The sequence below is a fragment of the Anolis carolinensis genome, chromosome X (assembly GCF_035594765.1).
Source record: "Anolis carolinensis isolate JA03-04 chromosome X, rAnoCar3.1.pri, whole genome shotgun sequence".
NCBI classification, from domain to species: domain Eukaryota; kingdom Metazoa; phylum Chordata; class Lepidosauria; order Squamata; family Dactyloidae; genus Anolis; species Anolis carolinensis.
This window is the reverse complement of record NC_085847.1, coordinates 7,402,953-7,425,678: the sequence shown is the minus strand read 5'-3', so window position 1 is coordinate 7,425,678 and position 22,726 is coordinate 7,402,953. Positions and strand designations below refer to the sequence as shown.

Here is a 22,726-nt window from a genome sequence, read left to right as displayed (position 1 = left end):
ACTGATCATCAACAATAATGATATTGAGATAGTAATGATAAATATTATAATAAATAATAATAAAATATGATTATCAACAATAATAAAATAGTGTTATTATCAATAATAATAATAATAATAATAATAATAATAATAATAATAATAATAGGGAGGGAGGGAGGAAGGGTGATCCTTGACTCAACCTTCTCTATTCTAAACTCCTTTAGGCCCCGGTCCATTTCTTCTTCCTCCCCCCCCCCCCCCCCCAAAAAAAAAGCTAATTCTGAGCCAAAAGTTGTCTTAATGATGGCCCAACAAGGAGGAAGGAAGGAGAGGAAAGGGGAAAGGAAAGAAGGAAGGAAGGAAGGAAGGAAGGGAGGAAGGAAGGAGGAAGGAAAGAAGGAAGGAAGGAGAGAGGTAGGGAAGGAAGGAAGGATGGAAGGAAGGAAGGAGAAAAAGTAGGAAGGAAGGAAGGAAGGAAGAAAAGAAGGAAGGAAGGAAGGAAGGAAAGAAGGAAGGAAGGAAGGAGAAAAAGTAGGAAGGAAGGAAGAAAGGAAGGAAAGAAGGAAGGAAGGAAGGAAGGAAGGAAGGAAGGCGAGAGGGAGGGAAGGAAGGCAGGAAGAAAAGAAGGAAGGAGAAAAAGTAGGAAGGGAGGAAGGAGAAAAGGAAAGAAGGAAGGAAGGCAGGAAGGAAGAAGGGAGGGAGGAGGGAGGGAGGAAAGGGAGGAGGATGATAGGGAAGGGAGGGAGGGAAGGAGGGGGTGCCCCCAGGGCGCTCCCGCCCCCTTCCCTTGGGCCCAGCCCCCACTTACTTCCTTCCTTCCTTCTTTCCTTCCTCCTTTCTTCCTTCCTTCCTTCTTTGGTGGTGGTTCCCGCGCCGCCTCTGCCTTTGGGCTGCCTCTTCTCGGGGCCCCCAGTGTGCCAGGCTGCGCGCGGCGGCGGCGGCGCCCCTTTCGCGACGCTCCGAATCCCGTGCGGGGTTGCCATGGGCACGGGCTTCCCATTGGCCGCCTCCCTCGCTGGCTCTCCCTCTCCTCTCCCCTTCCTCGGCCCCGCCCCCCTCCGGCCCCTACGTCACGGCCCCTCTGAAAGCAGGCTGCGCGAATGAGTCGGAGCCGCCCTTGACACAAAAGCTGGGGCGATGGGTCCAGCATGAAAGTGCGCGCCGGGCGGCCCGAAAGAGCGGCCCGGAGGAGGAGAAGGACGAGGCAGGAGGGCCAGAGGAGCCCGAGGAGGAGCCCGAGGAGGAGGAGGCGGAGGCGGCGCCGTGCCCGCCGTCGGGCCCGCCCGGAGCCTGCTCTCCCAGGCGGGCGGCGGCGAGGAGGAGGAGGAGGAAGAGGCGGGCGCCTTCCGCGAGGCCAAGATGATGGTGCACTGCGCCGGCTGCGAGCGGCCCATCCTCGACCGCTTCCTCCTCAACGTCCTCGACCGGGCCTGGCACATCAAGTGCGTCCAGTGCTGCGAGTGCAAGTGCAACCTCACCGAGAAGTGCTTCTCCCGCGAAGGGAAGCTCTACTGCAAGAATGACTTCTTCAGGTAAGCCAGGCGAGGACACCCACCCCAAGGCTCGGCGGGAGAGAGACAATGCCTCAAGGCCCCCAGCAAGAGTAGCGGGGGGCTCAAGGCTCCGGGCACCATCCAAATATTGGGTGGCTGAAGGATCCCAGCAAGAACAGCGGGTGCTAAGGCTTCCAGACCAAACATATTGGATGGGCAAAGGCTCCTGGCACAAATAGTGGGTTGCTGAAGGCTCCTAGCCAAAACATATTGGATGGGTAAAGGCTCCTAGCACAAATAGTGGGTGCTAAAGGCTCTTATCTAAAAATATTACATGGGTAAAGGCTCCTAGCACAAATAATCGGTGCTAAAAGCTCCTAGCCAAAACATATTGGATGGCTGAAGGCTCCTAGCCAAAAATGTTGGATAGGTAAAGGCTCCTAGCACAAATAGTGGGTGCTAAAGGCTCCTAGCCAAAACATATTGGATACTAGAAGCACCTAGCCAAAAAGAATTGATGCCTAAAGGCTCCTAGCAAAAATCCTGGATGCCTAAAGGCTCCTCGCCAAAAACATATTGGGTGCTAAAGGACTCCTGGCCAAAAATATCGGATGCTAAAAGCACCTAGCCAAAAAAGAATGGATGCCTAAAGGCTTCTAGTAAACATAATGGATGCCTAAAGGCTCCTCGCCAAAACATATCGGGTGCTAAAGACTCCTAGCAAAATATTGGCACCTAAAGGGTCCTACCAAAACATATTGGATGCTAAAGGCACCTAGCCAAAAAGAATGGATGCCTGAAGGCTTCTAGTAAACATATTGGATGGCTAAAAGGTCCTACCCAAACATATTGGGTGCTAAAGGGTCCTAGCGAAAATATTGGTACCTATAGGGTCCTACCAAAATATATTGGGTGCTAAAGGCTCCTAGCAGAACTAGTGGATGCTAAACGCGCCTAGCCAAAAATAATGGATGTCTAAAGGCTCCTCGCCAAAAAATATTGAATGCTAAAGGCTCCTAGAAAAAAAAATAGTGGATGGGTAGCAGAAATGGGGAATGGGTAAAGGCTGCTACTAAAATCTATGGGATGCTGAAGGGTCCTAGCAGAAACAATGAGTGGGTAAAGGCTCCAAGCACAAATATGGGATGCTCAAGGGTCCTGGCAAAACATCTTGGATGCTAAAGGCTCCTAGCAGAGCTAGTCAATGGGTCAAGGGTGCTAGCACAAATATTGGATACTCAAGGGTCCTAGTAAAAAAAAAAAAACGAAACTAAAAGGCTAAACAAAAATATTGGATGAGGAAAGGCTCCCAGCAAAAGATATCGGATGCCGAAGGGTCCTAGCAAAAGCAGTGGATGCGTAAAAGAAATATATATATATGAGACGAGTATCCAAAATATTGGATACGGAAGGCTCCTAGATGGGGGTCCCAAAGCCCTTTGACAGTCCAAAGGAAGGGTTTACAAGGGAGTCAAGGTTTGGAAAGGGGGGGGGGGGTCTGGAGAAGGGAGGAGCGCCTGGTTTGCTGAAAGGCAACGAGCCTAGAATCTCCCCGACGGGAAAATCGTGGCTGGTTTTATCTCCCTTGATGTTCAAAACCAGGCAGGAAAAACCAAGCAGGAGGCCAGGGACTGTTTTTTCAGACCAATAACAGCAACAATAATTATTATTGGTAGCATTCTTATGAATATTCAAGGTGACAACAGAGGCCCAATGGAGATTTCGGCCTCGGGATTTCTTTCCTTTTTGGAATTGGATTATTTTTTCCTGTCTTTTCCCCTCCAAAATAATAATATTAATAATACTAATTATTATTATTCGTTGATACTTTTGCAGGCCGAACCTCCCCGCATTTTCGCACTTTATTTTCGCTCCTTGAAAGTGACAAAAAAAAGAGAGAGAAAAGAATCCAAATCCGATTCATTCCAAGGGATAAATAGATCTGTTCATAGGGGCAGCTTTATTTTGTGAGGAACCTAGGGGCATAGAAGATGATTAATAATATTAATGATATTATTATTATTAATAATAATAATAGTACTATACCGCTTTTTTCTCTTAAAGAGACTCAAAGCGGTTCTGACAACAATTAAAAAAAGAAAGAGGCATCCAAATCGAAATCAGATCCTTGGCAAAGCATTTGTCGCAATTTGAGGGTTCCGAAATGGGAGAGTGTGCCTTGGTTTCCCTTTGGCTGGAAGCCAAGGCGAGGAGAGGGCCACTGGGAGCCCACCCAGGTGTGTTCTTTTTGTCTTTCCAAGGTAGATCTGGGAAGCCAATCAACACATTAAGCCTCATTTGGAAATGTAAAGCCGGCCCTGGCCTTTTGTCTCGGGGCCCCTGAATGGAGCTCCGCCGCCGGCTTGTTGAAGAGGCGACAGAATCGCAGCTCCCCGAGGCGGAAAAAAACAAAAACAACCCCCCAAAAAAGCATGTGAATGGCTGACTTTGCACATGTAAACAGCCTGGCGAGGCCACTCCGGATTCTTGAACCTTCCAAACTCCTTCTTTCCCCCTTTGGGGGGAAAAAAGCCTGCTTTAAAAAGTACTTTCTAAGGCTTTCGAAAACATTAGGTTGCTGTGAATTTTCCGGGCTGTATGGCCATGCTCCCGAAGCACTCTCTCCTGACGTTTCGCCTACATCCATGGCAGAGGTGGTGAGGTCTGTTGGAACTTCCATATATATGTGGAATATCTATCTTGTCTGTTGGAGGCAAGTGGGAATGCTGCAATTAATCCACCATGATTAGCGTTGAAAAGCCTTGCAGCTTCAAGGCCTGGCTGCTTCCTGCCTTGGGGGAATCCTTTGTTGGGAGGTGTTAGCTGGCCCTGACTGGAATTCCCCTGTTTTTTCCGAGTGTTGCTCTTTATTTACTGTCCAACCTGGACACAGCTTATTATTTGAGAACACAAAAATGCTGGATGTCAGGCTACACAGAGAAGCCACTGAAATCCACAAGCATGTGGGCAATTTCAATAGAAAAGAGGAAATAATAAAAATGAACAAAAAATCCCCTCTAAAATCAGGACAGTAAATAAAAAACAACACTCAGAAAACAGAAGAATTCCAGACAGGAAAAATGAGGGCCAGGTAACATCTCCCAACAAAGGATCCCCCTAGGTAAGAAGCAGCCAGGCCTTGAAGCTGCAAGGCTTTTCAATGCTGATCAAAATTATTAATTGCAGCATTCGCACTTGCTTCCAACATACGAGAGTTCTTTCTTTCTGCCACCCTGGACATTATTCTACAGATAAATAAACCTCCTTTGCCTAGTTTCCAACCTCTGAGGATGCCTGCTATAGATGTGGGCGAAACGTCAGGGGGGAATGTTTCAGGAACATGGCCATACAGCTCGGAAAACTCACAGCAACCCAACCGTTTAAAAACTGGGGACATTTTGGAGAAGGTGGCGATGTGGTACCAGAGCGCAAAACACCCCGACGGGAAGCATCCTGGAGAGATTGGTCATGTTCCCACTCGGTGTCAATCATTTTTAGCCAGTCCTGGAAGAGGAAATGAGGAAGGGGAGATGGGGGGAACGGGAGGAGAGTTGGGAAGAGCCAGGGGTCCCTCCAAAGTGCTCAATTCTGGGGGTTTCGGAGGCCTCCAAAAGCCGAGGCGGCCAAGCTTTTACGCACAGCTTTTACGCACGGCTTTTTACGCACGGCTTTGGAGAGGGGTCTCTGTTTGGAGGGGGGGTTCGAGGGGTCTTTGGGGAGCTTGATCCCCGAGGGACAAAGGGGCATCCCCACTGTCCCCTCCCTGAGCCTCCGGACCGTCCCAGATGCGCGTTAAAGGCAGTTCTGCGGCGGCTATGGCTTCCTAACGTTGGAAAGGAAGGACTTGTGCGCCTCCTTTGTGGAGCGTTCTTGGGGCGCATCTCAGTCAACAACAACAATGATAATAATAGTAATAATAATAGTAGGAGTAGAATGGAACCGGGGGTAGGTAGGAAGGAAGGTAGGTAGGAAGGAAGGAAGGAAGGAAGGAAGGAAGGAAGGAAGGAAGGAAGGAAGGAAGGAAGGAAGGAAGGTCAAGAATCCCAGGTTTTTGTTTGGGTCCCTTCCCAAAACCTTTCTTTTTGGAGAGGCAACTCAGCCCTTATTTTCCTTGAGTGGAAAGACCCACTCACGCAGTGCAAAAGACTGGACTTTTTCTCAGGAAAAGGAAGCCTTTTTGCTTCCCCAGTGTCACTCCCTGCCTTTTGCCTCATTGTTGGCTCCTTCCCTTCCCCAAATCCAGGAGGTTTGGCACCAAATGCGCCGGCTGCGCCCAAGGCATCTCTCCCTCCGACCTGGTGCGCAAAGCCCGGGGCAAAGTCTTTCACCTGAACTGTTTCACCTGCATGGTGTGCAACAAGCAGCTCTCCACGGGCGAGGAGCTCTACATCATCGACGAGAATAAGTTCGTCTGCAAGGAGGACTACCTGAGCTCGGCCAGCTTGAAAGAAGGCAGCCTCAACTCAGGTAATTCTTGCAGCACTAGGTGTCCAAAGGGAGCATCTCCACGGAGAGTGAATGCAGTTGGATCTCCCTGGAACTGCCCTGGCTCAAGGCTTTGGAATCCTGGGAATGGTAGTTTTGGGCACTCTTTGGCAGAGAAAGCTTGCCAAACTCCAACTCCATAGGATTCAGCCATGGCAGTTCAAGTGGGGTCAGGCAATATTTATTCTGCAATGTACAGGCACCCTAGGTTTTTTAAATCATGTCATATGTAATTGTTTTTAGATGTGTGATATATGGTTTTATTGCATGTGAGGCATTGCATTTTGCCATTTATTTGATGTGAACCACTTTGAGTCCCCCCCATGGGTGAGAAAAGTGGTATATAAATGCAGTAGATAAATAAGTAAAGCAAATGTTGTATCCTGCCTCCAACAATGAGTAGAGGTGGGTAAGACATAAAATTTATTGTTCTTATTATTGATGATAATAATAATATATTGTTTTATTAAATGGGCAAGTTACCCAGAACCCCAGTTTCTGGGGGGATAGGCCTTGTATAGAAGTTCAGGACAGCAATCAGGTCTGCTTTGGGTGCAGCTGGACACTTTTGCCACTGGTCTTCAGGCAGCAAATAATCTTGGGCAGCACTCAGTTCCTTCAATGGAAAATGGCCTAAAAGTAAAAATGTCTGGGTTGCTGACTATCCTATGGCAGCAATGCCCTGCTATTAGTAGTTATGAGCCAGATATTATTATTATTGTTGTTGTTGTTGTTGTTGTTGTTGTTGTTATTGTTGTTATTATTATTGTTTTATCATCATCCACTTTTGCCTGGATGCAGGCTGTCCTGAACTTGATGAGATTCCTTTCTGACTAGGTCCCTGCCCCCATGGGACTCACAAACCTTAATTGGACAGTCAGAGAATTGGGTTGCTGTGAGCTTTCTGGGCTGTGTGACCATGTTCCAGAAGCATTCTCTTCTGACCTTTTGTCCACATCTATGGCAGGCACCCTCAGAGGTTGTGAGGTGTTGGAAACTAGGCAAGTGGGGTTTATATATCTGTAGAACAATGTCCAGGGTGGAAGAGCACTTCAACAGCTTGATTAGCATTGAATAGCTTGGCAGCTTCAAAGCCTGACTGTTTCCTGCCTGGGTCAATCCTTTGTTGGGAGAATTGACTCAAAGTTGGCCAACTGGGGAGAGACAGATGAAGGCAAACTTAGCTCCCATCCCAGGGGAATAAGATAGGTCCTTCCACTTGAAAATAATGTTGTTTTGTTTTTATTTATTTTTTAAATACAAATGTTAAGAATTGATATCTTGACAGTGTGGGTACTCTTTACTTCCTTCGGCCTTTCTTCCCTATATGGGATGGATCTCTGGTCCCTTAAGAGCTTACACTCTCCTTTTATGTCCTGGGAGGAGAAAGTGAGAGAAGGAAGGTGAAGAAAGAAATAGGAAGGGAAAATGCACTTGTTTTTCATTCTCCACCTCCATTGGAGACCCTGTGCAGCTGGGTGGGAGGGTGAGAAAGAGAGAAAGGGGGGCTGCTGGGTGAGATATGTCCTATTTCTCATTTCTGAGCCAAGAAAAAGGACAGTTTGTGGACCAGTCACATTACAGCCACGTTGTTCCTGAAGGTCCTGTGGTGTTGTTTTTCTCTCTCCTGGAGAAATAACTAGGGGAAGAAAGGTTAATCCCTTAAAAGAGGGCTTGGTGGGGAGGTGGACTGCCTCCCTCCCAAGCTTCCTGAATCCCACACTTACAAAGGGATCACCTCCAGGACCAGCTGAGTGAGTGGAGAACAGATGGGACTGGGTCTTTTGTGCCAAAGACAGAGAGAGAAATGAAGCCAGAGGAAACGCGTCCAAAACACCAAACTGGAGACCTTTTTCTTTTTATTTCCACCAGAAATGTACCCTACTACCAGATCTGTCTAGAAACCCACCAGACTCCTAGAAGGGGCATGCTCCCTCAGTCAGGACACAAACAAAACAAATAAAAAATGCTGAAATGAGGGGGGAGAAAAGTGGGGCCAGAGGTAGGTCGAGGGCTGAGAGCCTGTTCATTTTTTCCTGGTTCAAATGTTGACGTGCTTCAGGATCAGGTCCTGGCTTGACTCAGTCCAGTGGACCAGAAAGGCGATGAGACTTGAAGTCTCAGAGGAGATTCCTCTCTCGCTTCTTGAAGGCTTTGTGAATCCTCCAAATGAATTCCATTAGTCATTACTTTCCCCATTCCTATCTGGGAAGCTTGTGATGGATATGGGGGACCACCTTGGCCTTTCTGTCCAAGCGGCCTCTAGTTTTGTGTCCCGAAGTCCAGCTCTGTTGGCACCACTGTTGAACACAGGGCTTGGTGAGCTGGGTCCTACCATAGTCTTTGTCTCAATTGACCCTTCTGACTCCACCTCCTGACCTCTTCCCAACTAAGTTGTCCCCTTTCCCCTCCGCAGTGTCCTCTTGTACCGACCGGAGTTTATCTCCAGACCTCCAAGACCCCATGCAGGATGACCCCAAGGAGACAGACAATTCCACCTCTTCGGACAAAGAGACCACCAACAATGAGAACGAGGAGCAGAACTCCGGGACCAAAAGGAGAGGTCCTCGGACCACCATCAAAGCCAAGCAGTTGGAGACCCTCAAAGCGGCTTTTGCGGCCACTCCTAAACCTACCCGGCATATTCGGGAACAGCTGGCTCAAGAGACGGGGCTCAACATGAGAGTCATCCAGGTAAGACCGAAAATAATATGACTTGGAAGGGACCTCAAGGGCCACATCAATCCCCTCCATGCAGGCATCAACTCACCCAACTTTGGTTGGAAGTTCTCCAAAGAAGGAGAGTCCAACACTCTGTTCCACTCTCATACAGCTCTGAAGTTCTTCCTAATGTTTAGGTGGCACCTCATTTCTTGAGTTTGAAGCAATTGCTTCATGTCTTGGTCTCCGGAGCAGCAGAAGACAAGCTTGATCCATCTTTGATGTGACATTCTTTGAGATATTTAAAGATGGCTCAATCAAGTCCTTGGTTTTCCAAGCTAAACCTACCCAATGCATTCCTCCTAAAGCTTGGTCTCCAGGACTTTGATCCATGTGGTCCATGTCTTCATACTTTCAGTCAGTGAGCAAACCCATTGACGGCATTGGGTTGATCTTTCTCCTAGTTTTGCTGGGGGGGGGGGGGGGGGGGCAGGCCTGCAAAGGGCTCCTTCCCGTGTAGGCCTCTGTGTCCACCAAAAGGGGGCGCCTTTTCATGAGCTTCACTAGGCATCACTACCTTGGTTTATCCTTCCCCGTCAACTTTCTCTTGTCATTTCACCAAGTTTCTCTGCTACTGAAATCTTATGGAGGGGATATATTTGTTAGCGGGGGGGGGGGGGGGTGCAAAAAATATATCCTATATTATACATTAATTATCATCATCATCCTCATCATCATAATAGTCCCCATTGTTTTTTCTTCAGAATTATACACTGTTGAAGGTGTATGTTGTGGGCGGGTTGTAAAATATATACCGGTATATAATCATTTTTTAAAATCCAGAATTATAAACTCCTTAAAGGTATCTGTGACTTTTTGTGATGTGTTGCAGCATGATTCGGTCCATTGTGTACCCAGTTCCACATGTTGTTTAGCTCCTCTGCATAGTGTATTGCTTTGAAAGGTTTCCAAGAGTGCATCCACAATACTGAATTAATGCACGTCCCGTGAATGGCACACTCTCCTACTTTTTGAGAGCAGGGCCTTTTCTGCGTTGGCTCCTCCACTGACTCTTCTCTGGTTCTTACTGCGCAGGTCTGGTTCCAGAACCGCAGATCTAAGGAGCGGCGGATGAAGCAGCTGAGCGCCTTAGGAGCTAGGAGGCATGCCTTCTTTCGGAGTCCTCGGCGCATGCGCCCTTTGGGTGGCCGGCTGGACGATGCTGAGATGCTGGGCTCCACACCCTATACTTACTACGGAGGTAAGCAAATCTTGCCCATCATCCACGCCTCCCTTTTGCTTTGGATTCCTTCCTTTTTCAGGCCTTGAACATGAAAGGAGTAGGCCAGGCAGGGAAATCTACTGAACCATTTGGGTTGAAATCATAGGTGCCTCTTAGGGTCCCTCAAAGGAGGCTGCTCTCAAGTGCGGAAGGGGCTTTGTGTGCCAAAGGCTCTGACCCCTTGGACACCCCCCTCTCCAGCCTACCCCATGCGCTGCGAAGAACAAAGCCCCATCTGCCCCACTTTTGTACCTCTTTCAGATAGCATTTGTGCCGGTGACACCCCAACCTTGCCAGCATAAAGGAGGTGTGTGCTCAGATCGGATCCCCTTTGTATGCTATTGGGGAGTCCCAATGAAAACAGACCCATACAAATTATTATTATTATTATTATTGACACAACAACATAGTCTGACACAGCAAACAAGATAGATATGCTGGATTTCGTATCACAAAATCACAAGCCGAACACTTCCCAAGTGTTTAGGACTGTGTGATGTATTTTTGGATTAGTATTATTATTATTATCCTCCCATGTTTTACTCTCTTAATTGAGACCCAAAGCAAAAAGTCACAAATCTATCTAATTTCTCCCCACCAGCTTTGGCTTCTTTTGTCCCAGCTCTGAGGCCCTTTTCAAAGAAGTTTGGCTGGACCTTTAATGGCATTAACATTCTCTCCCCCCCCCCCCACTAAGGACAAAGAAGAAAGGAATAGGAGAAGGTTCTTTAAACATTCAACCTGGTTTAAAGCTTTCCCGATCCTAACTGGCTTGGCTCGGAGGGGTCAAGGGGATTTCCTGTCCCACCGGCAAATAGGTTCAAAGCAAGTGCTGGTTAACACCGGAGCCTAAGCCGTTGGTTTCCGGAGATTAAAGACAGGATTAAATCACACACACACCCCTTTTCTCCCCCTATATTGTTGTTCTGTACAGCAGGGAGGAGGCCGTCTGCCATTTGAATTTTTCTTTGGGCTGCTTCAACCTAAAGAGATGTTGTCTCCATGCATCTATCTATGTTAATGCAGGAATATGACATCCTTCACGTCAGAACCACAGCAAGGCCTTCCTTGACCAAGGCTTTGGTTCTGATGTGAAGGACCATCTCATGGGATCATTCTACTCAAGGAAGGCCTTGTTGTGCTTCTGATGTGAAGGACCATCTCATCTAACCATAAGTGGTCATGATGGGGTTCATTCTGCTCAAGGAAGGCCTTGTTGTGCTTCTGATGTGAAGGACCATCTCATCTAACCATAAGGGGTCATGATGGGTTTATTCTGCTCAAGGAAGGCCTTGCTGTTCTTCTGATATGAAGGACTATCTGATCTAACCATAAGTGATCAAGATGGGGTCATATTGCTCAAGGAAGGCCTTGCTGTGGTTCTGATGTGAAGGATCATCTGATCTAACCGTAAGTGATCAAGATGCATTCATTCTCCTCAAGGAAGGCCTTGCTGTGGTTCTGATGTGAAGGACCATCTCATCAAACCACAAGTGGTCAAGATGGGATCATTCTACTCAAGGAAGGCCTTGTTGTGCTTCTGATGTGAAGGACCATCTCATCTAACCATAAGTGGTCATGATGGGTTCATTCTGCTCAAGGAAGGCCTTGCTGTGCTTCTGATATGAAGGACCATCTGATCTAACCATAAGTGGTCAAGATGGGGTCATTCTGCTCAAGGAAGGCCTTGCTGTGGTTCTGATGTGAAGGACCAGCGGATCTAACCATCATCTCCCATTCCACTCCTCTCTCTAGATTACCAGGGCGACTACTACGGTCCCAGCAGCAACTACGACTTCTTCCCGCACGGCCCCCCATCACAGGCTCAGTCCCCGGCCGACTCCAGCTACATCCCGACGTCAGGGGCCGGCTCCACTCCGCTTGGCCCACTGGAACCCCCCCTCCCTGGGCACCACACGTCTGAGAACCAAAGGTACACGGATATGATCTCGCACCCCGACACCCCCAGCCCTGAACCGGGCCTGCCCAGCTCCCTGCACCCCATCCCTGGTGAGGTCTTCAGCGGTGGGCCCAGCCCTCCCTTCGCCATGTCCGGCTACAGCGGTGGGCCTCTCTCGCACCCCAACCAGGAGCTCAACGAGACGACCGTGTGGTAGAGGGCCCTCAGGAGGAGGTGGCACCGAAGACGTCCAGCCGCAGCCCTGTGTCCCCATGCTATGACTCCTTGGGAGCCCGGACCCCATCCTCTGATGCCCCCCATCTGCTTTGTTGGAGAGTCAGAACTCCAGATACCTGAAATGCCAACCACCGTGATGCCGAAGCAGCAGCACCTCTTTCTCTGGGGGCATGGGTACAGTGGAACAGTCCCTCTTTCACCGGAGGCGTGGGAACGCCAAAACAGCGCGTCTTTTGCTGGAGGTGTGGGTATGCCAGGACCATAAATGGACCATGCCTTTGTGATGGAGGGGTTTCAAGGGGGACGTTTTGTATCTCGGTCGGTCGAGGGAACAGCGCGAAAGGCAGATCCCTACACAAACCCACTCAACGATCCCCTTGTTTCCTCTGGCAGCGAATCTCGGGACATTCTTCGCAAACTCCTCAGTGGACCAAAGCTGGACTTGTCTCTTTTTCGCAGACTGAAGGATCACGTCTTTGGTTTGGGGATTGGGTCTACTTTTGGGGGGGGAGTGGGGCGGGTGGAGGAAAGGGGTTGCTTTCGCTTTGGGCTTTTTTGGTTGGTTTGTTTCTTCGAGCAAGAACCTGTTTATTTGAATTTCGGAGGCTTATTTTGCATAGGCCCAAAGGGAGGTTTCGTTGGTGATGCGCCGCCCCCTGGTGGTAAGTGCTGGATCGACTTTCAAGGACTTAATTTAACTGGGGGGTGGAGGGAGTGCTTTGGGAAGGGATATTTGATTTGGTTAATTATTATTATTATTATTATTATTATTATTAAGATTATTATTATAATTAATATAATTCTATCATTATTATTATTATATTTTGGGTGGGAATCGAACCACGACTGCCGATAAAACCAACGGCACATTTGAGGCTACCGCTAGCAAATACCAATCCGGTCCAAACCTTCCTCGGAGGCTCCGTGTGTTTAAGGATGTATTATAGTTTTTTGCCGCCTAGTTTCTTTATTTTGTATAACGAAGAAACAAATAAAGTATGTTTTTGTGTTTATTGATTATCTCTTGCACTGTGGTCTGCAACGTAGCTACAAATTTGTAAATGCAAACGTAGACTTTCATTCGTATCTTGGTTATTGTGACTATTGAAGGTGCTTGGCAATTTATGAACTCTGTGCTCATGTCAATGTTTTGTGGTAGATGATGTATTTTGGGGCTTTCAAAGATTTCCAACCAGATCTGACCCAAATGAATAGAAGTCTGATGTGATTATGGAGTCCCACCAAGCTTAGTTCAGCAATCCTTTCTTCTGGAACTCGGTTCTGGTTGCCTACTTTTAGGAAGGATGTATAGACAAGTCGGAGCAGGTTTGGAGAAGGGCAGCAAGGATGAGGCATGGTTATTGGTCAGGAAAAGGGGGTGTGGAGCTATCCAAGGTACCAAACCTATTAGGAGAAATAGCCGGCACCTTGGACAGCTCCCTTGCAGATAAGATTAAAACCTAAAATGAAGCGACAGTTGAAGTAAAGCAGTTTGAGTCCCACTTGAACTGCCATGACTCCATTCTATGGGATCCTTAGACAAAGTCCAGATTGCCAAACTGTGACTCCCAGGGTTCCATAACATGGTGCTATGGTAGTTAAAATAGTATCAAACTGCATTAAGTGTATAGGGTAGATGCACCTTGGAATGTGACTTTAAAGTCTGGAGGGAGGGACGGACCGACTGAACGACCGCAGGGTTTGACAATTCCCGACATTCTTTGTAAGCACTTTTCCCCCTTCTTTTTGGAACCGGGAGGGAGGTTCGGCATGATGATTTATGGGATTCCCTCAACCTGAAACATCTCCTGGGGGCAGCTTGACCAGGGCAATTTATCATGAACCAGAAGAAGAAGGGAAAAGAAGGAGAGGCAGGGAAGAAATGGTCCCAGATGGGGCCAGGCAAGTCCCATTCGATTGCCTAAGAAAAGTCTCTCTCCAGCAGGCAGAAGCCTCCGTACTGCCATTGGATGTAACCACGGCTCCATGAGTATGGTTGCTGCAGGATCCCAACTTTCAGCGCTCCATGCCGTCATGCCAGCAACATGAGCTAGGAGGTGTCTATGGACAACGCCGGCTCTTCGGCTTGGAAATGGAGATGAGCACCACCCCTCAGACTCAACTAGACTTAATGTCAAGGAGAAACCTTTACCTTTAGCTTTACCCAACCTTCATATTCATGAATATTAACAGTACTCAATATTTGACTTACTAATAGCTGCTACTGAGAGTCATTATAATACCCTCTTCCTCCTTTTGCATGCTCTAGGCTGCAAGAAAAGGGATCTTGCCAATCAAATATGGCCTGTTTGCAATGCATTGTTGACTGAATGGGTCTGACCGGGAAAGTGGGCATGGCAAACGGAGAGTTTTTTGCTCTTCCGCCCCAGCGACTGCCACTTTGTTCTCATCCGATTCGTGACCGGAAGGAGCCACAGCAACAGGCAAAGGTGGCCATAATTAAAAATAATTATGACAATAATGCGGGGAGACAGTAGCAAAGGAATGAGTCGGAGAAAGCCCACTTGCTAATTAAACGTGCGGCACCGCAGTCAAAACAATCTGACTGTAGATAAATATTGATGGGGTAAACAATAATAATATTCGCCCTGGAGAGCGCATCCATTTCAATCAATCGAAACCTAAGCAAACAGCATTTTCAAGACCTAAGTGGGAGGGTGGTCTGTCGGAGGAAGTGTTGCATGGCACTGCGTCTCTCTATGGATTGATCCTCAACTCATTCTCACTCCCAAGACCATTTTCCATTGCCTGAGCCTTCCCTGCCAGACGATTCTGCCTAGCACAAGGGTTGGACTAGATGGCCCTCATGGTCTCTTCCAACGCTAGCATCCTACAATTCTATGAAACCCACCTCGAGAGGGAGCCGAGTTCAAGAAGACCCCCCTCCCATTATTTCATGCCCAGTTGGTTCTTCATGGCCCGGAGCTCCTCCATCCGGATGGCGTTCCCACCACACACGATGAGGACCACCGAATCCAGTTGCCGGCTCAGCCGCCCCTCTTCCTGCATCCGTTGGAGGTATCCAGAGTAGAGGAAGGCCAAGGAGGCTCCACAGGCTGCCTCCACAAGCATCCGCTCGTCATCTGGGGAAGGCAAAGGAGGTCAGGAGAAGCCCTCTGCATTGCAGGATCCTAAAGCTAGAGGAGACAGGGCTCGGAAAAATCCCGTTTGAGGTCAGTGGTGACTACTCCAGCTGAGCAATGTTGACCCCAAAATATCTTGAACTGCTTCTTGTCGAACTCAGAGCATCAGACCATCTTCTCCTTAGAGTTTCTCAACACTAGAAAAACATCGTTTTGGAACACAGTATGACCCTCGTATCCATGGAGAACACTACATTTTGACTATACGTGGGCCAGAAGCATCCCTTGGAATTGCTGTGAAGGACCTACAGAGGATCTCAAACTATCTCTTTCCATATGCACCATATATTTGGTGCTTCTAAGCTGGTTTATTGGAACAACAGGTCCCATTGTCCCCAATTGGCATGGGCATTCCAGTCATGACACATCTGGAGGCCAATGGGTTGGAGAACCCTGCATTTTGACTATCGGAGGTATATTTTGGAATCACATTGGAGGACCTAGAAGGGTAGGGATGACCTGCTGAACATTCCCATACTTAACTATGGAATTTTCTGTGCCGGGGCTGAGGCCTCTACCATGCGGGTGCCCAGTGCCCACCTCTCGCTCCATCTCTTTGCCAGGCTTGGAGACTCACCCAGGAACTGCTCTATCGCTTTCACCGCTTCCACGTCCTCCAGCACATGGGAGATGATCTGGCACTCCTTGGTACAATCCAAAGCCCGCTGGGCCACCGTCTTGGCCCCAAGGCATTTTGCCACGCTGAGGGAGAAACAGGGGGGAAGAATGAGCAGGGAAGGACCACATTTGAGCAAAGATATGCCCCACGGTTAGCAGATCACCGTGGATTTCCAAGTATATCTATGGTGGTATCTCCACCCCATTGGGTTCCATTGCACGCCTTACGTATTAGGGAAGGTGCCTCCTATACTTTGCATTATAGTTACGTGTTGTGGTTATGCATCCTATACTTCTATATATATAAAAGAGTGATGGAATCCTGGCGACCAACTAAACAACAAAACTAAAGGCCCCCCAACCTCAAAATTTGACAAAACAACCCATCATCCATACCTCTAGGTTGATACAACAAAAAGAAAAGAAAAATAAAGTCCTAATTAGAGGGAGAGGACTAATTGTTTTTATCCAATTGCTGCCAGTTAGAAGGCTAATCTCTGCCCACTTGGTCTCCTAGCAACCCACTCAGCCCAGGGGACAGGCAGAGTTAGGCCTCACTTAGGCTTCTTCCACACTGCCCATAAAATACAGATTATCTGATTTTAACTGGATTATATGGCAGTGTAGACTCAAGGCCCTTCCACACAGCTATATAACCCATTTATAATCTTATATTATCTGCTTTGAACTGGATTATCTTGACTCCACACTACCATATAATCCACTTCAGTGTGCATTTTATACAGCTGTGTAGAAGGGGCCTCATACTTCGCCACAGCAACACGTGGCCGGGCACAGCTAGTTGCATTATAGTTTTGTGTTGTGGTTGTGCATCCTATACTTTGCATTATAGTTACGTGTTGTGGTTGTGCATCCTATACTTTGCATTATAGTTACATGTTGTGGTTGTGCATCCTATACTTTGCATTATAGTGACATGTTGTGGTTGTGCATCCTATACTTTGCATTATAGTTATGTGTTGTGGTTGTGCATCCTATACTTGGCATTGGGCCTCCGATAAAGTTGTGCCTCCTCTATTTTGCATTCTGGTTGGGCATTTCAGCCCACTGGTGAAATAAGAGACAAGAATCCTCGAATCATAAAATCACAGCACTGCCAGGGACCCCAGACACCAGCTAATGCAGCCCCATGCCATGAAAGAATACCCAGCTCAAGCCCTCCTGGAAGATGCCCATCCAACCGTTGTTTATAAAGACCTCCAAGGATGAAGCCAAGGTTGAGGTGGAGATTCTTTTCATTGTGTCCTAGAGCAGGGAGAAAAAGAAAGTGGATCCCAAAAGTCCCACCTGGTTATAGCAGGTAGAGTGACCAGTCTCCCTGCATTGACGGCGGCATTGAAGCTGTCGGCTCCTCTGGTCTCCACCGCAATGACGGGCACGTCTTGCCAACCGACCTCCTGAAGGCCCGATACCACGCCAGCCAGCAAGCCTCCGCCTCCCACGGACAGCACGACGGCCCCAGGTTTGGCCTCCAAGGAGTCCTTCAACTCCTTGATGATCGTGTTATGACCCTTCCTGAAAGGAGAAGAGGAGGATCTGGAAGTCACGGGTTCCTTAAACAGGGCTGGGGCGACAACTACAAGACATGTTGATGTTCTTACCATACTAACGGGTGGTCGAAAGGGTGGACGCTGACCCAGCCGTCTTGCTTGGAGATCTCCATGGCCCTGTGGTTGGCTTCATCCCATGCCTGTCCGAACCGGGAACATCCCAATGAGCCGTGTCATCCCCTATGGCACTGCCCGTCACATTTGACACCCCATTGCCCCCAGTTTACCTGCCCAAAGACCTCCACCTCGGCCCCTTGTTCCTTGAGCCGCTTCACCATCACCTCTCCGGTGCTCTTGGGGACGACAACCGTGATGGGCACCCCGAGTTTCCTGGCTGCGTATGCTGCAGCAAGGCCAGCGTTGCCTCCTGGAAAGCAGAAGATGCGTTGGACACAAACCCTCATAATCCCCAACTGCGCATGGAGACAGAAGGATGGTCCTAAAGGGGTCCTTGTGCTGCTGAACTGCTGACCTGAAGGTTGGCAGTTCAATTCAGTGGGACAGGGTGAGCTCCCGCTGTTTGCCCTAGCTCCTGCCAACCTATCAGTTCGAAAACATGCAAATGTGAGTAGATAAATAGATACTGCTTTGGCGGGAAAAGGCAAAAAGACACTCCAGCCACACAACCAGGAGGTGTCTATGGACAACACAGGCTCCTCAACTTGGAAATGGAGAAGAGTACCTCCCCAAGAGCCAGAGATGAGCACAGCAGAGTATTATTATCATTATTATTATTATTATTATTATTATTATTATTATTTTATTATGACACAGCAAACAAGATAGATATGCTGGATTTCGTATCACAAAATCACAAGTCGAACACTTCCCAAGTGTCTAGGACTGTGTGATGTATTATTATTATTATTATTATTATTATTATTATTATGACACTGCAAACAAGATAGACATGCTGAATTTCGTATCACAAAATCACAAGTCGAACACTTCCCAAGTGTCTAGGACTGTGTGATGTGTTGTTATTATTATTATTATTATTATTATTATTATTATTATTATTATTATGACACTGCAAACAAGATAGACATGCTGGATTTCGTTTCACAAAATCACAAGTCGAACACTTCCCAAGTGTCTAGGACTGTGTGATGTGTTGTTATTATTATTATTATTATTATTATTATTATTATTATTATTATTATTATGACACTGCAAACAAGATAGACATGCTGAATTTCGTATCACAAAATCACAAGTCGAACACTTCCCAAGTGTCTAGGACTGTGTGATGTGTTGTTATTATTATTATTATTATTATTATTATTATTATGACACTGCAAACAAGATAGACATGCTGGATTTCGTTTCACAAAATCACAAGTCGAACACTTCCCAAGTGTCTAGGACTGTGTGATGTATTTTCGGATGATGCACGCAGATCCCAGTAGGGTGGCCTTTTGCAGTTGACAGATCATAATTTTGTCAATTTCTATTGTTTCCAAATGTTGGCTGAAATCTTTTGGCACGGCACCCAGTGTTGTTGTTGTTGTTGTTGTTGTTGTTGTTATTATTATTATTATTATTATTATTATTATTATTATTATATTTTGATTTATTTACCGGATGAGCAAACAAAGTGTTGGCAGCCTTTCTTGGCAACCTAGAAGAAAAAAGAAGAGTGGAGATTAGTTTTTTTTTGGGAGGGATACTTGTATCAAAATGCTATACCTGCAACTTAGAATGGATGCAACCTAACCCATGGTTCAATGCTATGGGATCCTGGGAGCTGTAGTTTGGTGAGGCCTTTGCACTCTTTGATGTTGTCACACTCAGAATCCCAAGATTTCACAGCACTGATTCACGTGATAAGTTCTGTTTGTAATCCGGCATTCACCTCCTGGCAAAAATAGCCGATGCCTCGGATCTTGAAGGAGCTGGTGGGCTGGACATTCTCCATCTTCATGTAGACCTTGGTGCCCGCTGCTCGGGACAAGGCGATGCTTTCCAAGACGGGGGTCACCACGTGAAAAGGCCGGCCGGCCCAGTCTCCCAAGAAATCCTCCATTGACGCTATGGAGACGACCTAAAAAAGAATATTTTGCGTGACAGAATGGGGGTGGGATTGGATGGTCTTTGGGGGGGGGGGTATTCTAACGCTATGATTTATACTCTCTCCGTGGTACCCAGTTCTCCATGTCAACATCGAATAGGATCACAGCTTCAACTCGAGTGGGAGCAGGTCTTCTGCAAACGGAATGGCTCTTGATTGCAAAATGCATTCCAACCAAGGGAGCGGAAAGCAAGGCCTGCTCCATTAGTATATTTCAGAAGAAGGGACTGGAAGAACCGTGTAAAGATAACAAACTACAGACAACATACATTTTGCCCTTACATGTGTTTTGAGTCCCTTTCAAGAGAGAAAAATCAGGATATTATCACTATCATGTATTATTATTATCATGATGATGATGATGATAATAATAATAATAATAATAATAATAATAATAATAATAATAATAATAATAATAAGGGGCCCCGGTGGCACAGTGTGTTCAGCACGGAGCTGCTGAACTTGCGGACCAAAAGGTCACAGGTTCAAATCCGGGGAGCGGAATGAGTGCCCACTGTTAGCCCCAGCTTCTGCCAACCTAGCAGTTCGAAAACATGCCAATGTGAGTAGATCAATAGGTACTGCTCCTATTGGAGAGAAGGTAGCATTGGCACTCCATGCAGTCTTGCCAATAGCCACATGACCTTGGAGGTGTCTATGGACAACACCGGCTCTTAGGCTTAAAAATGGAGATGAGCACCAACTCCCAGAGTCAGATACGACTGGACTTAATGTCAGCGGAAACCTTTACATTTACCTTATTATTATTATTATTATGATACAGCAAACAAGATAGACATGCTGGATTTCATATCACAAAATCACAAGTCAAACACTTCCCAAGTGTCTAGGACTGTGTGATGTATTTTCAGATGATGCGTGCAGATCACAGTAGGGTGGCCTTTTGCAGTTGACAGATAATAATAATAATAATAATAATAATTATTATTATTATTATTATTATTATTATTATTATTATTAGTATTATTATTATTTAGTGCCATGTTCTGGCCCCACCTCAGTGTTTCTTAATGGACTCCAGGATCTTTCCACGGCTTCCAGGAATCTCCTCTTATGGGAAAACAGCCCCAGTTCATTGCAAGTCCTTTATTTTCCTTTTCTCTGTCTCCGTGCCAATGATCTGTCCGCATCAGTGTGCAAACCATTGACCCCGCTTCCTTCTCATCCTTTCCAGAAACCAACTAGTCGGTGAATATTCTGCAAACCCCAAACAATACCTTCTTTCCTGGAACTCCAAGATGGTGTTTCCCGTCTCCTTCTGGGCCACGAAGAGAGAGAGAGAGAGGGACTTTGGCATGCTCTCGTTCTCTCTCTCGCGGCGTGTGCAAAGTTTAGGAAGGGAGGGCGGAAAGCTGGATGCCATCCAACAATGAAACTCGGAGTCTAACATCCAAGTTTGCGCACCAACCAGAGTTTCACAATGTTCCTTCGAAGACAAGCGCCCAAGGGCCTTGGAAACACAACAGGGCGTTCTTCATGCACATAGCCATCCTGATCTTGGAGATTATTATGGGAACTGTTGTTGTTGTTATTATTATTATTATTATTATTATTATTATTATTATTATTAGCAACATTTATATCCCGCCCTTCTCACCCCGAAGGGAACTCAGGGCGGCTTACAAGTTATATTTACATACAATATATTGTATTATTAACATACCACAATATAAGCATTATATATTGCTATATTTTACTATAACATGATATTGTAATATTATTAGTAATATTTCATGTAATATAAATCCCAAAAAGGGATTTGCCAAATTTATTATTTACAGTATTTATATCCTGCCTTTCTCTACCCCAAGGGGGACCCATTGGAGCTATGGAAACAGAGTACAATAAGAAACCCATATAATAATAATAATAATAATAATAATAATAATAATAATAATAACTTCAAAGACTCTGGCAGAAACCAGTACAGGTGGTCCCGGTGGTGATGGGCACACTGGGTGCCATGTTAAAAGATCTCAGCCGGCATTTGGAAACAATAGACATTGACAAAATTACGATCTGCCAACTGCAAAAGGCCACCCTGCTGGGATCTGCGCGCATCATCCGAAAATACATCACACAGTCCTAGACACTTGGGAAGTGTTCGACTTGTGATTTTGTGATGCAAAATCCGGCATATCTATCTTGTTTGCTGTGTAATAATAAAATAATAATAATAATAATAATAATAATAATAATAATAATAATAATAATAATAAGTTTATTTGTATCCTGCCTTCATCTCCCCCGAAGGGGACTCGGGGCAGCTCACAGAAATATCAGATACAAAACAATAACAATGTACAATACATCAACAAACAATAACATATCCATTTCTAACACCTTGTGGATACCTGAAACTGTGGATAATAGGGTTCCTTATGAGCCATATATCTGCAAGTGTACTATCATGCGCGTTGGCACTATCGCAGTAATGTAGTTTGACACCATTTCGTGTCAGTGCTACAGAATCATAGGAGTTGGAGTCTTAGGTCCATTCCAAATCTGATCCCAGGTTTTCTGCTTTAAACTGGATTATGTGAGTCCCCACTGCCAGATAATCTGGAATAAACAGAAAACTTGGGATATAGGGCCTCTCTGGAAGGGACCTTATAGGATGTAAAAAGGATGTAAAAAGTAACCATGGGGTTAGTGATGATCATATGTCAAACACTAGCCAACAGTGTGATGCTGCAGCACACAAGGCAAATATAATAATACTATCTTGGTTTGCCTTTGTGGAAGTCACAAAGTGCATCTACATTGTAGAATGACTGCAGTTTGACCCCCGCACACACAAAGATAGCAAAGCGACCGGGTCATGTGTTGCGTAAGGTCACGTTCCCATCCTGCTGCCCATGTGATGCCCACGCTTATGTAATCCGTCCCAAAGCAATTAAGTTTGAACTTGCACAGGGTTGCCGTCTAATTAAGGCTTATTTTTATTTTTATTTTTTTTTGCAATGGAGAAAAAAAAAGCAAAGTTCCAAAGATCTCCCACGCTGTGCCCAGATTCTTTGCCACCCTATTCTCTCTCACAGAACTAGAAATCCCAAGCTTTCGTAGGACACAACCGTGGCCAGTAAGCAGACTGAAGGTGCGAGAACGGTGTCGGAGAGGAAGGAAAAGAAGAGGTGTCCATGACAAATATGGGGGTTTTTCTCATTCTTGGGAAACAATGGGGTGCCGGGGTTCTCATCTGCCTTCCTTCGGGTCCATGGCACAGTTGCCATGGTAGCTG

At 46.5% G+C, this 22,726-nt stretch overlaps 2 protein-coding genes across 3 annotated transcripts; one reads left to right on the top strand and one right to left on the bottom strand.

Moving 5' to 3' along the window:
* Positions 1-1,119: 1,119 nt before the first annotated feature.
* On the top strand, positions 1,120-13,058 carry lhx5 (LIM homeobox 5). 2 transcript variants are annotated; one of them, XM_062958371.1, is made up of 6 exons: positions 1,120-1,514; positions 5,719-5,942; positions 8,377-8,654; positions 9,717-9,882; positions 11,659-11,836; positions 11,994-13,058. In XM_062958371.1, the coding sequence occupies exons 1-6, from the start codon at positions 1,342-1,344 to the stop codon at positions 12,082-12,084; spliced, it is 1,110 nt and encodes a 369-aa protein (XP_062814441.1). In that variant the 5' UTR covers positions 1,120-1,341; the 3' UTR covers positions 12,085-13,058. The 2 variants fall into 2 exon arrangements, with proteins under 2 accessions (XP_062814441.1, XP_003226046.1); XM_003225998.4 differs by having other exon boundaries at positions 1,122-1,514; positions 11,659-13,058.
* sdsl (serine dehydratase like) lies at positions 13,038-20,838 on the bottom strand. Its single transcript, XM_003225997.3, has 8 exons — positions 20,703-20,838; positions 19,249-19,437; positions 18,975-19,014; positions 17,621-17,760; positions 17,445-17,533; positions 17,131-17,358; positions 15,782-15,906; positions 13,038-15,144 (listed from the first exon to the last, which is right to left on the bottom strand). Exons 2-8 carry the CDS (start codon positions 19,417-19,419, stop codon positions 14,951-14,953), a joined length of 987 nt encoding a protein of 328 aa, XP_003226045.1. The 5' UTR covers positions 19,420-19,437; positions 20,703-20,838; the 3' UTR covers positions 13,038-14,950.
* Between the last annotated feature and the right edge of the window lie 1,888 nt (positions 20,839-22,726).